This window comes from Pseudopipra pipra, chromosome 21 (genome assembly GCF_036250125.1).
Source record: "Pseudopipra pipra isolate bDixPip1 chromosome 21, bDixPip1.hap1, whole genome shotgun sequence".
NCBI lineage: Eukaryota > Metazoa > Chordata > Aves > Passeriformes > Pipridae > Pseudopipra > Pseudopipra pipra.
The window spans coordinates 4,399,344-4,423,150 of record NC_087569.1 but is presented as its reverse complement, the minus strand read 5'-3'; the positions used below and the strand labels follow the sequence as shown (position 1 = coordinate 4,423,150).

Here is a 23,807-nt window from a genome sequence, read left to right as displayed (position 1 = left end):
TTCTGCATCTCTCCTCCTGGGACCAAGAAATTTGGTGAACCAGCAGTAAGAAAGAAGAGGGTTTTTGCACTCTATCATACCAAGAGGAAAGTCCTCATTTTCTTATACTGCTTTGAAAATTATACATACATGAGAATCTAAGAGATCTGAAAAATGTCAGGATGATAAGATGCAAACAACAGTTATTAGTAGTAGATAAAAATATTCCAAGAACTGAAATGAGGAGGGGGAGAAGGACAAAAAAAGAAGGAAGTTCTCAAATTAAACTTGAACAAAGCTGCTCAAATTTCCTATCCTACTTTTATTCTTATAGAAAGAAGAAAAAAAGGAAGCTTGGAATCACAATGGCATCACTTTGGAGGTGCTGAGGTTGCTCTGGGAGCTGCTTCTTGCCCAAACAGCTAAGCTGTCTACCATCAATCTGCTTCTGGGGTAAATAGGATACTGGCACTGTCCCAAATTCAAGCAGCACAAACAAACAAGAAAGAAAGCTATGTTATATTTGTAAAGGGAAATAAGACCTTGCCTAGCTGGAGAGCTCTAGGGCAGCACACCGAGCCCCTGAACTTGCTGGGGACCCTTTTCCTCTCCCAGGAGGTTGCACTTGCCTTTGAACTTTCAGCCATATAGAAAAAAAAAAAAGGCTGAGTTGAAATGTCAGCATCATCTTGGATTCAAATCAATCAGCTTGATGCATGATTGCAACAACTAAACCACTTCACCTCTGCACTGCCCTCATCCATATGTTCTTTATATCAGCAGTCAGCAGACTGGGTGGCTCAGTGGATTCATTTCCTGTCCTGGGCTTGGGCTCCAGTTTAAACAAAACAAAAAAACCCCTGAAACTGGAATATAAAAGTTAGCATCTAGTGACAGTTATATTCAGCAGACTTGTTTGCATCAAGTCTCTTTCTCCATCCAAGAAAGTTGCAAGAAACCCTTTGGGAAGGCCTGGTACAACTGGTGATTTTCAACTATCAACTCAACTAGCTGGTCACAGTTCTACAAAGCCAGTGAAGGAACTGGAGACCTTTCAAGTGTTGACACACCTTTGGGTGAGTGGAAAGCAATGAAGGGAAGAGGGGAAAGCCCCAACAGTGTCAGCTGAAAAAAGGAAACAGATTGGAAACCACCCCCACCTCAGTAAATTAATAACCCTCTGAGAGCAAAATCTCCATCCACTTCTAAAGCTGGGCTTCCTCCAGATGCTGCTGCTCTTTATCAGCTCCAATGCAAGAGTTAAATTCCCAAGATAATTTAAATCTGAAAATGTGCAGCCCTCAGCATTAAAGTAGGTGCCTGCCAGCTGGTGGCAGTTAAGTGGTTGCTGTCTCAAGCTAAACTTATCAGCTGAGGATGGAGACACTTTAATAACTGAATTGCATTTCACATGTTGCTCTATCAGAGCACAGGGTGTCACTGTGGGAGGGGGGCTTTCCTTCTCAAAGTGTGTTCCAGCAAGTCAGTCCCATCAGAGGTCTGTCATACTTTGGGACTAGACATCCACACTGAACTGCTTCCTGAGCAAAGGAAAGCTGACCTGCCTTTTGGGAGATCACAAGAGAAGCATGTCAGAAATAACTGCACTGCAGCCTCTGAATGACTGCAAATTCTTTGACTTGTTTCCTCCTTGTTTGCCCTCTCCATGTCCTGTCTTCCCTCATAAAATGCTAAAAGAAATAAATTTTCAAAGGGCAAGGAAGGCTTGATGTAAGGACAGCTAGTAAAAATAATCTATGCTCCAGATATGCTACACTGGCTGCCCCAAAGACACTGTTTCAGAACAGCACAAAAAAAGGAGTAAATATTAACCCTGCTCCCTGGGGATTAAAAGGAGGAATCAATAGATGTTATAGAACTCTCAAGCATCAAGATGCAAAGGCCACCATCAGTCTGAAGAAGGGACCCTGCAGTCATTCCCACACACACACAGCTCCCAGAACCCCTCTGTGCTTGATCAATGTATTGTCTCCAGGCTTAGTCCATCCTACTGATGAAAATGTAACCTTGCTATTCCAGGACTCTCTGGGAAGGAAAATGTTTTCCTTCAGTCTCTGGAAACAGGAGACCTCTTGCAGAGGAAGCCCTGAGCCACTGTAGCTGCCATTCTGCTGGCACATGGAGAACAGTGACTGCCAGAGAACTGGATTATTTGCACCACAGCAAGAAGGTGAGTTAAAAATAATGCAGGTCCACTCTGCCTCCAGCCATACCTACCTCACATCAGCTGTACATCCAAGTGACATGAAATATTGAGAAGAAATCTAACTAAATACCAAAAAAAGTGAAGGTATTTTGAAGTTCGACCCTGCTAATTCACTGTGGCTTCACCACTGCACTGGCTTTGTTTTGTTTCAGTTTAGTTTTCTGTTTCCTGTTTCCTTGTGTCTGCTGTTTCCAGGAAGGACTCACACAGATGTAAACATCCCACCCTCTCAGAGGAACCAACTTGTAGTAGGAGAGAGCACAGAAAGTACAAAAGGCTTTACATCAGGTTGCCAAAAAGCTCTTTTTAGCCTCTTTTATTTACATTTCCAAGTGACACTAACATTAAGAATTAGCATAAGGAGTAAGTAAATGCTTCCATTTTAGAATTGATGGACAGCTCAAGGTGCTGTGCACACCACTAGCAGCAGTATTGACACTCGAAACTAAAGTGGCACAACTCTGCTGTACTAGAAATGGGTACTTCTTTATTTTTCTCCTTATTTCAAGAGTATGGGACTGTCAGTAGCACCAGATGTTTTAGGGAGAGAAAAGAAAAAAAAAAAGAAAAAGGTAAAAAGAATCTCACACATGAAAGTGAGGGCTTGCTACTGGCTTTCTGCTCCCACCCCACAGCCCATATCCAAGCCCAGAAGAACAGTTCCACCTTGAAAACTGACTGCATAAAATTGTCACCTCGTTCCACAGACCCGCTCCTGTGAGATCGCTGCCGACTTGCTCCAACAAGCTTATGTTGGCTTTTTGTTTCCATGGACTGTGCTGAGGCAGATCTGGCACTGCAGGAGGGAGCTGGATTCTCTCCTTTGCACCACTAAGCTGGAATTACTCACACCTGTCCAAACCCACGGGCACCAGCGGGCTCTGCTCGAGGGCTCCCCAGGTCCCTGGGCAGGTCCTCTCACCCTGAGCTGCAGCTACTCTGGAAGTGACAGCTCTGCCACCACCCTTAGCTCCCCTGTCCCCTGCAGCAGCAGGTAAAACTCCAAGCTGCACACAGCAGCTTCTCTTTCTCAGGCTCACTCCTTTTAGCAGCACGTTAAAATGCAAAGCTCTCTCCTGCAGACTGCAATTTAGGGCAGCTTTGCCACTTTTTAAGGCTTTTCTTGAGCTTCTGGGAAGCTATTGTTTCCTCAGCAGCCTGGAGGGAGCTGCTGTCTGCAATCATCATTCTCTGTGACTGTAAGGAGACAATTTCCTAGCTAGAGATTTGCCCAAATTGTGTGATCAGCACTAAGATATCACAGCACAAAAAAACCCGAGGTGCAGCTACAAACAGCAGAGTCTGAGAAGTGCTGGACACCCCAATGACCCTTCAGCTGCCAGAGACAGGCTGTGCTGACCTGATGCAAATGGACAGAAAACTCAAGGCCTAGTTCCTCCCGTTCATAAACCATGAAACTTCATGTCAGACTGAGCAGATGCTTTAATGCCTAAACATGAGACTTGATGGAGAAGCAGGAATTGTTTTAAATCCCCAGAAGCAACAGTTAAAGTAGAAAACATTAGGAAGCAACAGGTAAAACAGGCCCTTTTTGTCTATTATGATAAAAAAAAATAAAAATACTTTCTTTACTTCCTGCTCTGTTTTCCTCTGTGTGAAAGGAAACCCAGAAGTGTGTTTTCACATGCTCTGTGCAACCTAAGTGTTGTACCCATAAGTCAGGGAGCAGGTGGAAAAGGAAACCAAAGGTGCTGATTTAATTCAAAGCTTTCTGGGAACTCATATAATTTATGTCCAGACCTTACAGGCATAAAACTTTCAGAAGCAGCCATTCAGGGACCAGCTTTCAGCAGTTACAGCAACTGATGGTGATGACAGGGAACATGGAGAAGATAACACAGAAACATGGAGAAAGTGCATTTTCTGAAGGACTGTGCAATGGGGATGCCAAGCACAAGCACATCTATACTCAGGTCATCCCTGAGTACCTATTTCTTCATTTCTTTCCCCCTCCCTGTTCAGGGCTGTTTGCAGACATTCAGTATGGTTTGTGTTCCAGAGCTTGTGTGTGACATTCAGATAACGATGGGGAGTGAAGAGGTGATTTGTTCCTCTGTTTGAGAGGCATAGGGCAAATTAAGCACCAAAACCCAGCTCAACCCAGCCAATCCATCCTTGCTGCTCCATAAGGACAGATGCATTGCTGGATAACTCACCCTCCTCACAGTTGCTCCCCGTGAAGCCAGGACAGCACCTCCACTCCAGCGTGGTCACAGTTCTGTAGGACATTTTGTACGTGGGCCTGATGAGAGTCCTGTAACTAACACAAACAAGGAGTCAGTGGAATGCACTTACCTACCCAAGGGTGGTGTTGCTGCTAATCCATAGCACATCTTCCTGCCTGGATACATCCCCAGAGCACCCAGCCACCCCCAGCCACAAAAATAGTCACACGGAATAACAGAGTGATGTTTTACTGCAGTGTGGGTCTGATTCAACAACTTTTATTTTCCTCCTTAAGCCCTCATGCCCTTCTGGTTCTGCCCCACACCTCCCCCCAGGTAACACCAGTGTGGCTTTGTGGAGATCTCATCCCTCCCAAGGTGCTGCAGGTAGCAGAGGTGATGACTCTTTCCTGCACTCTGCCTCCACAAGGATTTCTCTGGCATTGAACAAGGGCTGGCATGAGCCTTTCCTCACACAGAACTGAGAGCTTCCAATCTCTCCGTGTCTTCCCTTCTCCCACCACTCTTATCTGGGGTTTGCCAACACATCAGCATGACAACAATCAGTGATCCTCGTGGAGCCTTTTTTCCAGCTGGCTGACCTGTGCCTCAGTTCTCCCCATCTGAAAGAGGGTCACACTTTCCTTCACCACTGCCGAGGTTGTGCAGGACAGGTTTGGGAGCTCTGTGTCCAGCACAGCATCCCAAGGACCCCAATTACAGCACCGGCACTGCCAAGCCCCACTGGAAACTGGGGGGCTACCTGCAGACACAACAGACCTGTGCAAGGCACCAGTGGTTCTGAAGTCAACACAAAACAGAGTTGCCTAAGTGCCAGCTTTTCCTTTAAAACAGCAGCTCTTCGAAGCTGGCAAATCAGTTTTCCCAGCATACAGCCAAACAAGTCACTGCTGCTATTCATGAAGCTGAAAGCAAACACAGAAGTCGTACTCCACAAGCTCCCCTCGAAATTCCTGCCCTTAGTTAACAGCCAAAGGAATTTGGCACACACAGGGAGAGTCTGAAGCTTTGGGATTACAGTGTTGCAGGCTGCAGTTTATGCTTCTCTCGCTGAGCCAGACAGACACAAGCCCTGAGCACCCTCTCCCTGGGGAAAAATCCTCCTCCTGCAGTGCCAGCAGGAGGCAGAGCACTGCCCCGGGCTCAGCTGGGCACAAGGCCAGGACAGAGCCAGAGGTTGCATGAATCTCATCCCAAGTGCTCCAAGGGGAGGCAGGCACAGGTGTACATCCAGGACAGCCCCGCAGTGCCGGTGGTGGTTACTCCAAGAGCAGTAACAAAGGCTTGCCAGGAGAGGCTGCCCATGTATGTCTTGGAAAGAAGGGAGCAGCTCAGTCGTGGTTAACAGAGTCTTTGGGAAACTCGTTTCTCAGGAAGCTGTTGCTGATGATTTGTGCCAGCTGCCAAACACAGAAACCACGTTCTCCCATAGGCACCAGGGAGGAGGGCTGCACAAGCTTCCTCCTGAGCACAGGGCTGCCTGCACGGGGAACGGCATCGCCCAGCGACGGGAGAGCAGCACGGCCTCCTGAGAATGTGATATCCTCACCCCCTGAGCTGCCAGAAAGCTCACCAGTTACTGCTAATACTGCTAATAACTGGGATCCAGGCACTTGTCTAATAGGGGCTGGACAGAGCCAGCTCGTCCCACCTAGGTCTTTGCACTTCTGCATCCAATGGCATTCAGGAGTTCACAGCCAGGAGCGAGTTTGAGGACTTGGCAGCACACTGACGTAGGTAGACCTTCAGTGCTTTCTAACAGAGAGACCTAAGGCACAAAGACTTCGAGTGTCTTGCTGAGGGTCTCTCAGAATAGCTCTGGCAGAGCTCAGGAACTGAACCCAAGCCTCCCAACTCCAAGTCCTGGCGTTGGACTCAAGACATCTTTCCACACGCAAGCCCCGAACCATCAGTCAGGAGTTCATGGCTTTGTCACTAACACCACAGCTGGATTTGACCTTGAGATGAAAGTCTCCAGCCTTGTTACCAGTGTCCAGAGCCAGCTAGTCTCCAACCACACCGTGATTTTAAAACCATGTTTCTGCCAACACCAAGATGTTAAAGCTCTCTCAAACTTCATTATGAAGTGTGGAGAGTGGCTCGAGCCAGACTGGAATCTTGGCAGCAGTTCTGTGTCGGGGAAGTAGCTACAGTTTAATCCTCAAATGAGCAAGGACTTCTCAGGGCATGACAAACGTGGAGCTCAGCTGTCACAGTCTACCACCCACCCTGAATTTCCTGGAAGAGTTCTGATGTTTGCAGCTCTGTTCAGCATCCTGCAGTCACACATGTGAAGTGGTCCCAGCTTGCAAGCTCCAATTTGTTCTGAAGTTGCTCTGTTCTTCATAGCATCATTTTTCCCTCACTTTTTGACATGGCACCAACGTCTGTTGTTGCCTGTGTCATCACATCATGCAGATTTCTGACAGCTATTCCAGGAGGGGAGCAACAAAGAAAGTGCCTTTAGCAAAGCATCACCACAGTCTGACACTTGAAGGAGAGGGGGAAAAAAACCACATGGAAAAAGGATGGGGAAGGAAGATACCTGTTAAAGATCAGAAGCCTTAGAATGAAAAAAACATGTGGAAAACACAACAGGCAGAAAAAAGGATTGGTAGCAGAATAGGGAAGCCTTTCCCTTGGATGTCACCCAAGCCACAAACACTGGCATAGAAATCTGCCAAACCACAGTAGGAGATGAGTTTAAGATGAGCCACAACCTGCACTGCTTTGCTTCCCAGAGCAAAGGATATGCTCAGCACACACAGTCCCCTTCAGCAGAAGACTTCCAAGCCCCTCACAGAGAAGCAAACCACCAGGACCTGCCACTCTGCTGCAAGAGACACATGTCATTTCCCAAAATGTTTGCTGAGGCTTCATAACAGGGTCCCAGGGAGTGGGGCAACTCCCAGGGAAGAACCCAGAAAGCTCAGTCAGCAGCTGCTGCTGTTACTAGACCACAAACTAGACCTGCCTGTCCTTGGAGACTGCCTGATCCCTGTCAGACAAGCTCGTCCACATGCAATCATCATTTGGGAAGCAATGTCTCTTGCTTGTGGTCTTTAAGTGACTGCTCAGGAAATGGTAATTTGGGGAGAGATGACTGATGAACTGATCTGGGGGTATGAAGCTGGAAGTACTGGAGAGGTCAGGACACACAGAAGGATGGCAGCCAACAAGTCTCACGCCTCAGCACACAAGGATGTGTTCCCCCCTCTCTCAAGGAAGTGTCACTGAACACAACAGCCAGACCTGACACAGGAAAGGGGAAGAGTGTCACATTCTTGGATCAAAGCCTCAGAAACCAGGTCAAAGAGCCAGGCGTGATCTCTGCCATGACCCAGGCAGGACAGGCTGTCACACACAGGAAATGCCTTCCCCCAGCCTGGATCTGCCCTGCCCTTTGACACTCACAAACAAAGCTGTTTATGCCTGAGGACCCCAGGAGAGGGAAGGTGTGAAACTCGTTTCCACACCGCAAGAGAAGGTTTTGTCACTGCCGTTTATGCCCCAGGAGACCTCAGCGACCTCCAGAGGCTTTTAATTCGTTTGTATTCAAGTCCCAGATTGAAAGTTTCACCATCACTTACTGGTGGGCTTCAGGATAACAAGAGGAATGAACTTGCTTATTTGACTGGCAAAGAATGTTGGATAGGGAAGTATCTTGGCAAATTCCTTGGAAACCAAGGAATCCAAGGCTTTCTTTTGCCTACTACTCTCATGGCAATGAAGTCACTTACCAAGCCAGTGGGTCCAACCCTGCACATATAATTGGCATAGTGTGTTTCAGGGACAGTGGACCTTCATTATAACAAGTGCTACCTCTGCATTATAAGAAGTTCAGAACAAAGCTTGTAGTGCCTCTAACTTTCTACTCATGCCCTGATATATAGACATGCCAAACCCCTAAAACCTCCCATAGAAAATCAGGGTGCTCTGAAATCACATTTCAGATAAGTCAGGTGAAGTAACCATATCCTGAAGGACTTGGAAAGAAGGGAGGTTGTTAAGAGCTCAGAGAAGTTATCAGGAATATATTTGGTTCCCAACAGCACCACCCTTACTCCAGACAGACAGACCATCATGACTATCCTCTCAAAGCCTGCCAGACACTGATTACACCAGGGAGCTCCTCTGTGAACACAGATAAGACAACTTCACCTCAAAGCAGCGCCAGAGCTGATGCAGGGACAAGGAGCACCTTTGCAACTCACAGGCATGGCAGAGACCATCGCTGTGAATCAGACCTGTGCTCTTTTTTCCTGCAGCCCCAGCTCTTCCAGCTTCCCCAGCACAAAGGCAGTAGCTCCCCAGAGAAAAATGTAACCAGAGCAGTTTCAAATATGCTCCTGCAGACACTGGATAAAAAACCCTGCAGCTGCAGGAGCACTGGAGGTCATTGTACGTGTCTCCTGCCTTTGCCAAAGGGGAGGAAGAGGACTCTGTTTAGCTCTGGACATGTCTGGTTTGCACAACTTAGCCAGAGACTAAAACCCAGGAAACAAAACTTATACAGCTCCCATGCCCCACTGTAAACAGCAATAATTTACAGTCTCTGAGTCTTAAGAAGAAAAAGACTGAGGACACAGATGTTTCTATGCCACTAGAGTTCTCATCAGCTCCTGCCTCTATTAACAATCAGATCTCAGTGCTGTTGCAGAGCAGCACTGCACTTCCACCAGTGAGGAGGAAGAGTGTTCAGACAGAATGTCTGAGCGAGATCAAAAGCCCTCAGTCAGCAGCCTGAGCACAATCCCCAGAGCAGGTGGCCCTCCACCTGTGCCCAGGCAGCACACACAGCCAGCCACATTGTTCCAGAGCTCAGAATGCCCCTTTGTGCTGCAGCTCTAATCCTACGCTCCCAGAGCCTCCTCCCTGTTTGCAGGAGGACTGTTGATCCTACATTTCTATCCCGTGTGTGCATGGGAGAGCAGACAGCTTTTTCCAAGCATATTTCTCTCCAAAATGTAGAGTCGTAAGGGAATTAAACACATAAAAGAGTTTATGTGTAACAGGACTTCAAATAGCAATCCTAATGCACTGGAATAAGCTCTGGGATTTATTATTCAATTGACTGGAAAGCAAGAAAGAGAGAAGGATTTCCCTGTGGCATTACTAGCTCTGAAACTGAGGAGGAGCATCAGCTACAGGCCAATCTCCTGGGTGACAGATCCCCAACTTCTCCTACTGACCCTGTAGCAATGGAGTTTTCAAAAGCAGACAAGACCAAAATGGATGAGCCTGCAGAATTCCTTCTTTGTTATTCTACAAGCTGGCTTGTAAAAATCCCTCCAGGAGCAGTAATGTGTTCAGTTTAAACGAAAAGAACAAAAATAAAGAAATAAATAAAAGAAAACCCAGCGTTCAGAAGCAACAAACAAGAGTGATCCATGCAAGATGTGTAGCCTTCTCACATTAAAAATGTCATCAAAAGCACAGAGCCTTTGTGATAAGCCAAACCAGCTACAAATATTGAAAGGAAAAAACATGCAGTGACTGGCAGCTGGAAAGGGCATCACAGTCCAGGTTTGCTGTGTTGCAGGAATGATCTTCCTTCCATCTCTCCCACCTTTGAGTGATGCTTAAAGCCAACAGATGAGTAACTTAATACTTGGAGTTTTAATGGCTCTTACTAAAGTAGAGAGACCAGGAAATCCCACCCCTGTACAAGCCAGCTGTGGGTTACCAGGAGAATCTTCAGATTCTCTGAAGGCAGAAAGTGCTGCAGAGACAGGAGGCTCAAAGGCCAGAGTGAGACAGGTGTGTGACCACCGAGCCCAGCAAAGCAAAACAGGATAAAAACTCACACAGCCTTGCTGGGAACATTCTTTTTCTAGGATGGGACAAGTAAGAGAGGAGTCAGAGCATCCTCCCAGCATGTTTCCAGAGATGAGATGGGGATTTCTGTAGCAAAAACAGTATGAAGTCGGGAGTGTTTGTCTTCTGAAGGCTGTAGCAGCACATGATCTGCCAAGGCTGTTCATCCCATTCATTCACCTCCTGAGACACTGTCTTAGTGACCACAACACAAATACCCCAATCAAAAGTAGGCTGACTTTGGCCAACTAGGGTATCACAAGAGGCTGTCCTATTCTCAGAGTCATAAAACACAGTAAGACAAAAGCAGCACTGTTCTGATCTTACAGGTGAGGTGGCATTGCTGGACCAAAGGCACAGGAAGTCACAAAAGCTCCAGCAACTGAGTGCAGGTCTCTTTGCCAGGTCTTGGAGACCACCCTTCTCAGTGAGCCTCAAGGAGGGCAGTGTCCCAAGCAGGACAGGATTGTACCTCAACCTGCAGCTGCTGCAGCAAAACCATTGCTCAGGAGAAGGGTTATTACTGGGATGTCTCTGGGTTTGCTGGAAGTTGGAGGCAACCATCCAGGCAGCAGAGAGCCAGAGATTAAGTTGCCATTGAAACACCAAGCTAGAGACTTTATCCCTTCCTTCAGACAGACAAATGGCATGGGAGTTTTAAGCACAGCAGCAGTTTCAGCCAGACTGCTGGAGAGCTGCCCGTGCGCTCTGTGGCGTGACAAAGCAAAGGCACAGCCTTTGGTGTGCAGGAGCTGAAGCCTTCACCACACAGACAGAGAGAGTTCCAGAATAGATCTGCTGAGGGAGAGCCTCCAGCCAAGGCTGCTCCAGAGCAACTCAGCACCCAAGCTAAATAAAGAGTCTGGGGTGGAGGGCAGGAACAGAGTGGTTCATCCCATCCCGGCCAAGATGACGACACTCCTGCTCAAGAAGTTCCCCTGCCAGATTCCCAAGAGCAAGTGACTGGACAGCAAGGACATCACACAACCCAAGCTGCTAAGCTGGGATCTCACAGATCCTCCTCTGTCAAAGGCCTGACCCTGAGCTACAGTTTGTGCAATAAGGGAAGGAAACGTAACACGAGTGAACGGGAGACAGGAAGCAGATTAAATCCGTGTCTGGCTACACCAATGTCTGCTCGTAAGCAGAGTCTCTCTGACACAGAGCCCCTCTCAGCTGTCACCACGAGGCTGAGAGATGCCTTTTTTTTTGGCTGATGTCCCTTTTGCTAGTGAGCAGCCTGATAACGGGTGCTGGCAGAGTGAAAGCTCTCCCAGATATGGTTGACTCCCTGTAAACAAGGAGATGAAAACAGCTTGTTTCGAATCACAGCTGGGAGAAATGCTATAAAGCCAAAATAATGCCAGTGCATTGCTGACATTTTGCATTGCTTTCAGTCATACACTGTGCCCTCCCCTTCAATTCAAGCTCAGGCACCACAAATCTCACTGGAGAAGAACAAGAGAAGGCCAGATGATCTTTAAGTTTATCTTTTCAGCAAAAAACCCCCACTGATATATCACTTAAACAACCACGAGGACATAGAGAACCTGAACATTTCTAGCCACTACAAGACCTGGAGTAAGCCTGACCTTGCCTGAAGCCAGACTTCCAGAAAACCCCAAAAAAGAGCTGGTACAGAGAAGGTAAGGAGGAAACAGAAACAAGTAGGGCACCCAAGCTGGGTTTTCTGCTCTGCTCATCTTCTGCAGGGATTTTCAGAGACCTGTCAAAGGAAATTGTGCAGCATTGTGGCTCATAAAAGCTTACAAGCCCCTTCAAAGCCAGTTTCTTAACAGAAAAGAGAAAAAAAGTACAGTTTGCAAGGAAATGCACTAGCAAGTGAGGTGCTGAATAAAAGAGGCACTACACTGCCTTGGGACTTTGGGAACTGACTGTCTTATTTGTATCCTTGGGAGTTTTCATCTGAAAACAGGAGAGAGACTGGTGTTTCCTAAAGACACAATATTCATTTTGGTGAAAGAGGAGGGGAGAAGTATTTTAAAATAAAAGTAGTTTTAACTTCAGCTTGCCTCTGAAAGCCAGTCCATGCTTCCCTGTGGGCTGGCAACATGAGAGTAATAGGCTGCTGTGTAGGCTCAGGAAATAAGACCTCAACCACACAACCAGGGTTACCAAATGTTGCCCACAGCAGTTACATGTCCAAGATCTGTGATTTTCAGCAGCTGGTTTTCAGTTTGTTGTCACAAAATCAGATGCACTGCCAAAAACAACAACCTGTAAAAGATGTCTGGGATGGAGATAACTTGACCAGCAGCCCACTTGACTCTCAGGAACTCAGTGGCTTCAGCTTCGTTGTCACTTGGTTTTGGGGCTCTCCCTTTTGGACAGTGGCAGTAGGGGAAATTAGCAGGAACCTGCTTTACCTCTTGTGGTGGCTGAGTGGGCTCCAGCATTGTCAGCACTTTCTGGAGGTCCTTGGGAAAGAGGTCCAGGGTCTTTCTCTACTTTAAGCAAGACTGTCCATGATGTGTGATTAGAAGACAGACATTATAGCAATTTCCTTGGGAGGGTTCCATTCTCTTCACTTGCATTTCCTCCCAGCTCAAAGGCAGCAGAGTGTTGGTGTCCCCCCATCTCTCCTGGTGGGTTTTGTCATGGTGATCAGCTTCCAGAAATGCAGCTCCTGCTAGCTGAGCTTTCACCACCAGCTGAGATCTTAAATATCAATAGTCCCCAGCTTCTTTCCATGATATTTTCACATAGAAAGAAAAATTGAGATTGTCTGCTGCTGTTCTGTATTGTCTCCAAACAATTGGACTCAACAGGCAAACAAACCAAACTATATTTGAAACTGAAAGTGTTCCATGAACAACATCCCAACAGCACACACTGCTCCTCAAGTCTTGGGGTTAATGCAAGAATCAATGTATAGGAGTAACTGCAGGAGCCCACAAAAAGAATTTTTACTGGGAACATGATCAATTATTTGGTACTTAGGAAACTACAGTTATGTTAACAAGGAAAAATAAGCAAGACTTTTGGCAAGTTTAGGAGACAAGGTGAAAGCTCACAAGTTTCTAGTGACAATTATGTGAGTAAAATGTCTGTGAAATTAAAAAGCTCCAACAGAAGTTTGGCCATGACAATTTAAAATATTAAGTGTTTCAACCACAGCCTTGCATAAAGACCAAAGAGACACCAAAGCAGATATATTACAAGTGAAAAAACTGAGACTGACCACTGGCCAAGTGGAAACTGGAGAACCAACTGTGGTAACAGCCACGTGCAAAATGTGAATTCCAGATGAAGCGTCACAAGAACAGATTGGGAAGGTCAATCTCAGTCTGCAGTTCAATCACAGTCAGGTTATCAACTACAGGAGGACCTCAAACAGTGCCCTGTGGGTGAATTGGTAACAATAACAATAAAATGACTGAGCTTTGAGAGCTAAGTTATGGTTTGTCTACATGGGAATGAGTTTTAGAGGTTAGGTGCAGATTTAGAGCACAATGGTTTTTTTTGCCCCGATTCCCAGAGGGGTGGGTGACACTGCCCTGCTCTGAGAATGCCTTTCAGAGAAGGCAAAGCTCAACAGTGCAAAGACACTTTACTGAAAGGTGGTAGCTGAGGACAGCTATTTCACACTAGTTTGGTTTTTTTTTCCTTCTTAAACATAGGTGGGTTCCAAGACTGTAGATGACTGAAAGCCAAAGCAGGCTCAGGGCGAGTTTTTGACAAGTTGCTGGTTTTAAGCTTTGTTTCTCATCTGAGGAGAGGGACATTGTGTTTTCACACATCTCTAAAGGATACTGAGATGCAGGAAACCTAAGGAAATTCCACTCTGAAAACACAGGGCACGTTACCTTCATCCATCATCAGCTACAAGGAATTTGATCACAAGTTTCCAGTGTGTGTGATCAATATTACCCCTAAAAACCTGAGTGTGAGGACTTGATACCAACAGGTCACATGGAACAATTGATACAGCAACCCTGCTAACCCTGTTCAGTCACACTGGACATTTATTTACTTTCAGGTCTGACTGGCAGCAGCCTCCTGTGTGAAGTACAAACTGGCATTTCAGCCTAAGCTAAGCTCTTTCACAGAGCTTGTCCTAATCCTGATGCCTTCAAGTTGAATTATCTGTCCCCAGGCTGAATTTTGTCTCCTTTTGTAAACATAACTGATGTTGTCAGATAGCCTCTACAATAGAAGTTGCTTAATGAAAAGAACTTTGTGTTTCAAGCATTGTGTGAGATTACATCAACCAAATAAATAAATATGCCTTAGGCAGATGGAGAATATATATTAGACAGGGAGGTTCATGTAAGTTTTACTGTATAAAAGGTGTAACATTTTACCCCTTGGTGTACTTGATTTGTGGAAACCTCTACCTTGCCCAGAATAAATAATGTCTCATTTCCAAACTATACTTTGTGTCTGTGTTTAGAGAGCTCCTAAAATCAGCAGCAGTGCTACACTTACCTGCACGTGTGGTTACTCTGCAGTTAACACCAGTGGCACCCCTTTATTACAGCCCCCCAAAGCAGGTTCTCACACCTGATGTCAGCCCCCTCTGCAGTACTTACCAGCCACCCACCTGAACGGGAAGGGCAGCAAGATTTGGGCACTGTGAGACAGGAAGGTTTTTACCTCACTAAGTTGGCACAGGGTCCTGGCCACCGGCAGCTCTGATAAACCCTCTGGATCACCGTCTCTGAGCCGTTCTGCACCTGGCAGGAGACTGTCCTTGTCACTGTGTAGTGACACCAGTGCCTACAGAGAGAAAGGACACCATTAGCCCCAGGAACACAACGAGCTGGACCAAGGTACAGCAAAACCAGAGCAAGTATCTGGGGGTGAGGTTCTTTCTTCCACTAGCCACAGCCAGGCTAACTTGCAGTCTTCATTCCTCACCCCACCCTCTCCTCCCAATAGCTGCAGAAAGATTCTCAGCTTCTGCCAACCTGAGCCACAAGAGATCCACTAACGCCTCTTGCTTGGTCCTCAGAGGCCAGGGTTTTATAGTGCATAATTTGGTTCTGCCACTTATCAGAAACAATAGGACTTGAGGGGAGAAAAAAAAAAAAAAGTCTTCCAAATCTCCTGATAGTCAGTTCCCATTGTACTGATCTTAATTTCATCCTGCTCGTTATGGTATCGCTCTCCAGCCTCTCACCATTCTGAACAGCAGCAGAGTTAGAAAATTCTGGTTTCTGGTGTGGTGGAGCTTATTGTCAGCAGGGCTCAGCCAAGCTGGGTGCTGGACAAGTCCTGCTGCTGTCCTGGTGAGGTTACAGTCTGAAAGTGGGCAAGGAAAAGTGCAGGGGAGGGAGGGATGAGTGTCTTAGGCTGTCTCATAAGAAAACAAGAGAGAGACAGACCTCCTTGCTGCAAGGTGTGTGACAGAAGGAGCTGCAGTATCAGTCTGAGGAAATAGGACCTACAGACCCCTCAGGGACTTTCTCTGAAAAAAAAGACTAAAAAAAACCCCCAAAAAAACCCCAAACAAAAAACCAAAACCCACCAAAAAAAAAAAAAAACCACAGTAAAAAAAACCACTGCAAAATGCTTTTAGGTTCCATTGACATGTTTGGGGGGGGGGGAAGGATACTTTCAGTTTTACTTTCATGCTTGCCAAATACTGGTTCACGTTTTTTTGGGGAATGCTTTGGTATGGGATGTTTTGTAATGCTTTGGTTCCTCAGCATAGTTATAACAGGTTTGAGATGCACTTTCCTACTGCTTGGGAATCAGAACTGGGGTCATTAATGGGAAGTGGAGATACCAGCCTGTGCTCCAAAACACACAGAGTGCTTGTGTAAGCATTCCCTGCTGAATCAGAGGAGTCCTGGCTCCTCACCCTTCTTAAAGCAAGAGCTCCCAATACAGCTGATCCCTTCTCCAAGTATCACAGTGACTCCCCAGCCTTGCACACCAAAAATCAAATTGCTTGCACAGTGGAAATGCACCTGTACATCCCCCTCTCCTTCCCTAAACCACCTTCCCCATGGTAGTTTCATTTCCCCAGTATTTGCCATTTACAGCATTTATTGCTTTTTCTCCCCCTTTTGGATTCCCCTCCCATCTCTGCAGGAGCCTCTGCTCTCTGGATAGCTCCCATTTCCATGAATAGGAGGCACACATGCCAGAGGCTGAGCCAACACCACAGACCACAGTGGGGCCAGTGAGCTGCTCAGTGACCCTTCAGCTACAGCTGGATGGGCACCCAGGGCACCCAGGGAGAGAGGACTGTGTGCCCAGTGCCACCAGCCCGGCAGCAGTGACAGGGCAGAGCTCTGCAGCTTCCCCTGCTCACCACAAACCCTTCTGGGATTCCTCCTTGGGAAGCATGGATTAAAGTCACAGGTGACCCCAAGCGGGTGGGGAGGTCATACAGAACCAGCTCTCCCAGATTTATGGAGGATCTGTGGTGGATATACAGGGATCAGGCACCCTGGTACCCAAATGTCTCTGCTGACATCCACATCATAGAACCAGAGAGCAAAACAGGGAAAAAGAGGAGGTTAATGAAGCTTCAGGTCACCTTAACGGGCTCAACACAACTTCCACACGTAGTTTAGGGAACAAAACCAGAAGAAACAAAGTCAGGAGCTAAAGACTGGAAATGTGATCATTCAAAGTAAAGTTTTTCTCTTTCATTTCACTTGCACACATGATGCAATCAGCCATGTCACCTCTCCAAGCCTTAGTCATGGGGTTTGTCCAGATGGGTAGTGTTGGATAATATCTCCTCATGCCATGGGAATGGCCAGTGGAGTGTGGAAGGAAAAGCAGCCAGGAGAAAGGGTGAGAACACGAGGAGCTCTGGCTGATTTACCTCGAGCCCAGTGCTCACAGCAATCACAGGGACAGCACTTGTGCACAAGCCTCAGGGTAAAAGAAGCACTTCATGTCAGGTAAACCCACCTGCACATGCACAGACCCTCCCAGGATAATGCCAGAAATATCTGTCCTGAAATTATGGAAACCAAAACTTCTCTTTAAGATGTGAAGAGGAAAGGAATTGTCCCCACCACAGGAGAGGAAGTAAGGAGGAATATCCACTCTAGTAACATGTAACAGAGCATGAAGGGGGATAAATACTAACAAATTTACAGTTAAGTTACTAAACATTTTAAAACAGAGTACAATTATCAAGGGCTTGAGTGCCTCTCCTCACCTTAAGATTATTTTTCTGGATTGTCAATGAAATCTAAATAGATATTTATTTACACATGCAATGCTTTAACTGTTATGTAGCTTATATGTCTGTCCCTCTGGCCTTTTCCCAGAGTTATCTGGGAACTAGTACTGTTTCCATGGTGCAGAGCTGGATTATCCCACACTGATTATTTCACTCTAATACTGATTTTGGGAGGCTTCTGAGACAACTTGTCCCACCTTCTTGGGTACAAACAAAGCACTTCTGTGTGAGATAAAAAAAAAAAATAAAAAAATTCAACTGTACTCTGAACAAACCCCTCTATATCTGATGCTGAAGATAGGGAGCTTCATATTCCTGAAGGGAAATGAGGTGAACAAAGATGAACAGCCCAGCACACCCCAGAAGAGAAAGGCAGGTGATGGAAGTCAACTCCACAATTGCCAGAAGGATTCTCTCAGCTTTTCTGCTCTGCTTAATATATAATGGCAGCTTAAAACTGCAACTGCCAAGGAGAAATTGGAAATTAATTGTTACCCTCTTTAGTTTTCCCTTGCATAAACCCAGATTTAGTGCCATCTTGTTCCTTCAAGGATTATTTTCAACCAGCTTGGGCGTCTAGCACTACATTTGTGGATCTGGAGCTAAACAGGTGGCACTGTGCAGGCTGCCTATGTCAAAAACTGCAGGAAAGGTTGATTGTTTTGCACCATGTACAAAGCTGGTTTTGCCAGGGTTTCCATTCAGCAGGTGGGGCTGGAAGGCACATAGATTTTCTTTCTAAACAAGCCCAAACCCACTGTTATCTGAGTAGGTCTCACACCTTTGAACAGTTTATTCCAAGGACCAGATAGAGTAGGTCCAAGGAATTTGGCAGTCAAGTTGTAACTTCTGCCTGGGAAAAACCTTTCACAAAAGTGAGATGTGGTGAACAGACCATGCTACAACTCAGTGACAGAGTCTTGGGCAGCAGCTGCAGGTAAAGGCTGTTCCCACTCCACAGCCCACAGGACAGAGCACGCTGGGGTGGGGAGAAACCCAACACTTCCCCAGGTTCATTTCTCCACATGACCTGCTCAGGGACCTGTTATAAAAGGGATCAATCATTAGAGGAAGTGAAAAGCTCCCCTGAAGCTCTCCATTCACTGCTTTCCTTGCCTGAAGCCATCACCTGGGTTTGCCAGGCTGAACAGGACTGGTAGCCCAGGGCAGGATAACAGACCTTTCACTCCAACCTAGGGACAACCTTTCACCTCCCTGAGCAGGAGCACAGAGTGCAGTGACACTGATAAAGCAGCACAACACTCATCACCTCAGCACTCTGAGTCTTCTCTAAAGGAGTGGATCACAAGGGCACAAAAAAAAAAATAAAAAAAAATAGTCAGACCCCAAAGATACTCAGCTAATCCAACGTGGACACAGATTTCTCCAACTTCTCTCTTTACCAACAGAAAGAAGAGGTTGGTTAAAGATACCCACAGTCAGGAGTGAAAGGTACATTCCTATTGATAAAGCATCACACTCTTGGCTTTCCATAAATGACATAATATTCCTACAAATGCAGCTTTTAGGCATCTTTTACTGCAGCACACGAGCAGGTGAGGCAGACAGGAACACAGCTGATCAAGGATGCATTAGGATGTACAGCTTGGAACTCACTGGAGATGTAAGAGCACAGTGATTACAACAGAAAGAAGACAGACAGACAGAACCACCCCAAGATTTCTCTTTGCAAGCCAGAAGTCAGCAAGAACAGCCTGCAGAAGGCAAGCAGGCTTCACACAACGTGACGAAAGGCCCCATCACGGCTTACAGAGATTATAAATGACCCTTTATATTATATACAGATGCTCGGAGGGAAGGTTTAGGACTTCTACTGGCACACATCCAGGATGGCAGAGAATACATTGCTGCTTATTCCAAGAGAATATTCCAAGCAAGCAAACAAAACAATCCAAACAGCAGCTCCTTTAGGGCTGGGTCTGTCGGATCTCGTGGGTGCTCATCACCAGCGTGTTTAGAGTGATGTCCTGCAATGTCACAAGGAATTGGTCTTTGCTTAGAGAGACAAGTTTCACTGGGGCCATTGCCCCCAGCCTTTTCCAAAGGGACACCCTCCTCTCACAGCCTATTTAATTCTTGGAAGACTTTCACGGGCAACAGAGACTGTGGCCCACGAGCTACTGATTTAAACAGTTTCACTCTGGGGCTACAGACCAAGATCTCATGTCTTGCTCACAGCTGACATGTTTTTCCAGAGGGAATATGGGTGTGATGCCAGCAGATGCCCAACTGTATTTAGTGGGTAGGTTCAGGATGTTACTGCAGACCTTTCAGGTTAAATGGAACAACAAAATCAGTAGTTTATTTCCACTTGGACACACTCTGAAAACTATTCTGAGCTTAAACAGAGCCCTCCCTCAGCAGATGCTGGGAGGGAGTTGCCTGCTCTCTGCTGACTCAGCATGAGCAGTGATGCCTTCAGGCACTTGGACACTGGAGAAGACAAGAAATTCTCACCTTCCAGGGCACAGGCCAAGGGATCTCAAGGGGAAGCTGGACTTACACAGAGAGCTGGAGCTGCAATTTGATTCTGATGCCAGAGAGGAAGCCCTGTCTGCACCCCACTGGCTTTCTGAACCTCCCGTGTCCCTCATCAGAAGTTTATTTGGATGCAGAGTTCATCCCCTGGAGATTTTGGATGTCTGTACAGCCTGTCATCCAACAGTGAGAGGGAAAAGAGACTGCAGAGGGTGGAGAAGTGTAAGGTAACAGATACTCAAGCTAAAACACTGTAGGTTCCAGAAGAGTCATATACTCACATATCAAAGTTTAATTCCTGGATAGCATGACTGAGTTAGCTTAGCACAGTCCTTTCATAGATGGGAAGACACTGACAGCAAGCTTCCTCTTCCCCTCTTCTCACCATCTGGATTTGCCCAGGACTGTTCCCTAAGCCCACAAACTCCAAGGGTGTGTAAGGGATCCCTCCACACATTCACACACACACACACACACACACACACACCCCGGGAATCCTCACTCACAGAGCCACCCCCAAAAGCAACTTTCCTTTTTTCCTAGTGCAAACTGCTGGCTTCTACCCAGGCTTTTCTGTCTCCTGGGGGTCCCTGGAGGACATTCTAGGTGGTTTGCAAGAGAAAAGCTAACTGGCTCTTAGGAGGCTTCATTTCACTGGAGAAGGGATCACGAACTGAACAGTGTCAGAAACCACTGGGCTGAAGTGCTCAGGACCCAGCAAGTCGCCTGGTTAATCAGGAGCGTGCAAGTCGAAAACGAAATCGGCCACATTCCTGCCTAATCACTCCTTTCAATGGGATGGCAGCTCAGCTCCACACACAAAACCCACTGGCTGCCGTGCCCTGTTAGGGACAGACCTACAGCAGGCACCACCTCCCACACACAGGACCTGATGTGCTCCCTGGAGTGAAGGATGTGGCTCCAACTCCCCGATATCCGTGGCCTTAGAGCACACCAGGCTCCCACCAGCGTGAAATGCTGCACTTCCAAACACAATCCTACCAGCTGGACTCTGCACAAAGCCTTTGATGCTGTTGTAGAGCTGAGCAAGGCAGAGATTTGGTGTGGGTTTAGTACTTGCAGTGAAAGCTCAGTGCCAACACAAAAGCTCGAACCACCAAGACTTAACTGGCCAAGCCATGAGGAAGAGAATTCTTTCCGGGAGTGGGGGAACACTTAACATGCAGGATTGTTTCATCAGCACCTGTTGCATGTGTTTGGGCATGAACTGACCCAATAAATACCCCAGAAGTCTCTCAGTAAGGTTGGCATTTCTGATGCTTGTGACTTGCCCTAAAGCTTTGTCCTGTGTAAACAACTGCACTGAATTATCTTTTTGTTTCCATAAGGATAACACACTGTGTGTTATACTTAGCAGAGATCAACATTTAGGGCACAGAAAACAGTAGGAGTGTTTTGATAGCTAGATAGATTTCCCCAAGTTTCCTCATGACATTTTTCACTGGAGCTATCAATTTCCCTGCAATCCTAGAGAGGAATTTCAATAAAATCAGAAGGTCACTGACTTTCACTGGGAAAAAGTTGCTGTTCTGACTCAATGAAAGCAAACTGTGCCCTTTTCTCTGTGTAAATAGTACAGCATCCCACTTGCTCTGCCAGAACAGCAATCCATACACTGTGTGCTGGAGCCCAGTGCTAGGAGGGTTAGTTATTTATATATTCCCCTGAGGCCAGGAACAGAAGTTGCCCTCTACATGCCCAGAAATCCAGATTCAAAGGCTGCCAGGCTCTCTGGGGTATCTCCTGAACAATCCAGTTCTGTAAAACTGCATTATCCACAAATACACCCCTCCCTGAACGTGCTTCAATCACATGAGGATCAAGTTTACCAGCTAATTCAGTTGGCTGTGGGCAGATTACTCCTTACTGCTGTGACCTGGCTAGAGAGGAAACAATCCCATCCCATGTTACTGGAAAGCTCAGATGAAAGCCAAGCTGGGCTTAAGTTTCTCCTGTTCTTGGCCACATTCCTGCTCTCCCCAGGTAACTAGGTTTCAGGATCAAGGCTGTCATCCAGCTCGTTGTCCAGCAAAGAGCCAGCTACAAAATTCAGTTGTAACCAGCAGTCTCCACAATATTGGAATGTTCAGAGCTGATGGATTGATTCAGGCCTGTAGATTGATGGACCATTGCTGAGGAATCCATCAAAGACCACCTGGCAGAGGCGAGGGGGTGGCTGCACACGAGTTTATGATGGCAGGGTTCAGTTCTGCTCTTCCATTACAAGTTTTAAGAGGTCTGCAAGTCAGAAGACACGACAAGCCACAGTAATCTCGTTGTCAATATTGATGTTTTACGCATGCCTTGCTCCCACTGAGCACTTCACAGTCACTAACAGAGGTTACCCTGACTCCCGTGAAAAAGGGAGAAAAATCTTTGTAACAGCCCATTCATTTTGGGAAATGAATAAAACTGGAAGGCTGCTGGTGTTTCTGCAGCCAGACAGCAGCAGCCATCTGAAGCAGCAGAGAGCCAAAGGCACGAACGAGAATAAGACAAGTTCCAGGTCTCCCAGTTCGCTGTGTTGGTCAGACAAAGATTGGAAGGAGCTCCAATCTCTCTGCACACACCACCACTCCACCCCCACAATAAGAGTCTGAACAAAGTGACCATAAAAATAAGTTCTGGCTCCCCAAGTAAGATGGGACTATTTATCTCGGAACCTCCCAATAGCAGAACCCTTCCCCAGGGGGGCAATATGTCCTATGCTTAGTGCACTTCAAATACTCAGTTGCCAATAACAGCCTTAAGTTTTCCCACACAAAGTGGATTATCAGAGCCTGCTGGAGGGAGTTTAGTCCTAGAGGAATCTTTACCTTAGGAAGAAAACACAGTTTAGTCTGCACAACTGCTTCAATCTTCAGCAAATTCTGCAGCCAAGCACATTTCACTGGGCTTTCCTTGCTTTGTTGTGTGCAGGGTTGACCCTCCAAACAGCATTTCCTTGAGGGCTGAGCTTTCTTCAATTCATGGGAAACAGCACAAGATTTTACCTTACCCTTCTGCAGTCATCAAAGCTACAGGGGGGGTTAAGGGAAAACTTCTCCCTGCTGGAATTTTTAAACACCTGGAAGCAGAATAGCTAAATACCATGGAGCACAGCAACTCTTCTTCAGAGACAAGGAGGGAAGCAGCTCCCCAGAGCAACATTCAGCTTCTTCAGCCATGAAACCATTCCCCTTCTCTTCCAACCCCCAACCCCATTCAAGGGGATTTTCCAACTGCTGCAGCTACTGCAGGAGGGGCTCTGAAGATGAGAGCACTCACCTGTGACACACATGGATTCATTTGTACAGCAGAGCCACCCTGTACCTCATCCCTGATATAAATGCAGGATATAAGAGGCAGAAGCAAACACAGAAAAGGTTGATCAGGCAGGTAATTAATAATTATAATTATAGATAATTATAGTTTAATATTTAAATTAATTTTATATTTTAATAATTATAATTCTTATTAATAATAAATTAATCATGGCCCTCTATGCCTACATACCTGTTCATATGTTCATAAGGGGACAGGGGTGAGAAGGCACAAGGCAAATTTCTCCAGCATAAAGTCCCTCTGATTTATACCCACCTTCTGAGTTTGCTGCTGACACATTCCAGCTGAATCAAACAATAAATATGGTTGACCTGAACCATAATTATCCTCATCATGGAAACGAAAGAAGTTTGTCCATGACTGAGTGCTCAGAAATAAAAGGGGGGTTCACTCCTTTGAAGTGCTTTGCTTTTACAGACATTTTTCTATGCACTGAAATGTTTTGCTGCTCCCTCCCTGAGCTTATCACAATCAATGAGAAGACAGTAGTTTCCACTGTTCACAGAGGGAGGAAAGAGGAAATGCACAAAAATATCCGTGGAATCTGTCTCTGTTAAATTAG

The 23,807-nt window shown here is 46.4% G+C and overlaps 1 protein-coding gene across 8 annotated transcripts in view; it reads right to left on the bottom strand.

Annotated features, from left to right (window-relative positions):
* COL26A1 (collagen type XXVI alpha 1 chain) overlaps positions 1-23,807 on the bottom strand; it is a 181,975-nt gene that overhangs the window by 126,740 nt on the left and 31,428 nt on the right. For 6 of the 8 annotated variants that reach the window (XM_064677774.1, XM_064677773.1, XM_064677771.1 and 3 more), the window contains 2 exons: positions 14,848-14,970; positions 4,384-4,487 (listed from right to left, as the gene is read on the bottom strand). In XM_064677774.1, coding sequence (XP_064533844.1) covers positions 4,384-4,456 — 73 coding nt within the window. In that variant the 5' untranslated portion in view covers positions 4,457-4,487; positions 14,848-14,970. The remainder of the gene's footprint in view (positions 1-4,383; positions 4,488-14,847; positions 14,971-23,807) is intronic. The other 2 variants (XM_064677768.1, XM_064677772.1) reach the window with 1 other exon arrangement.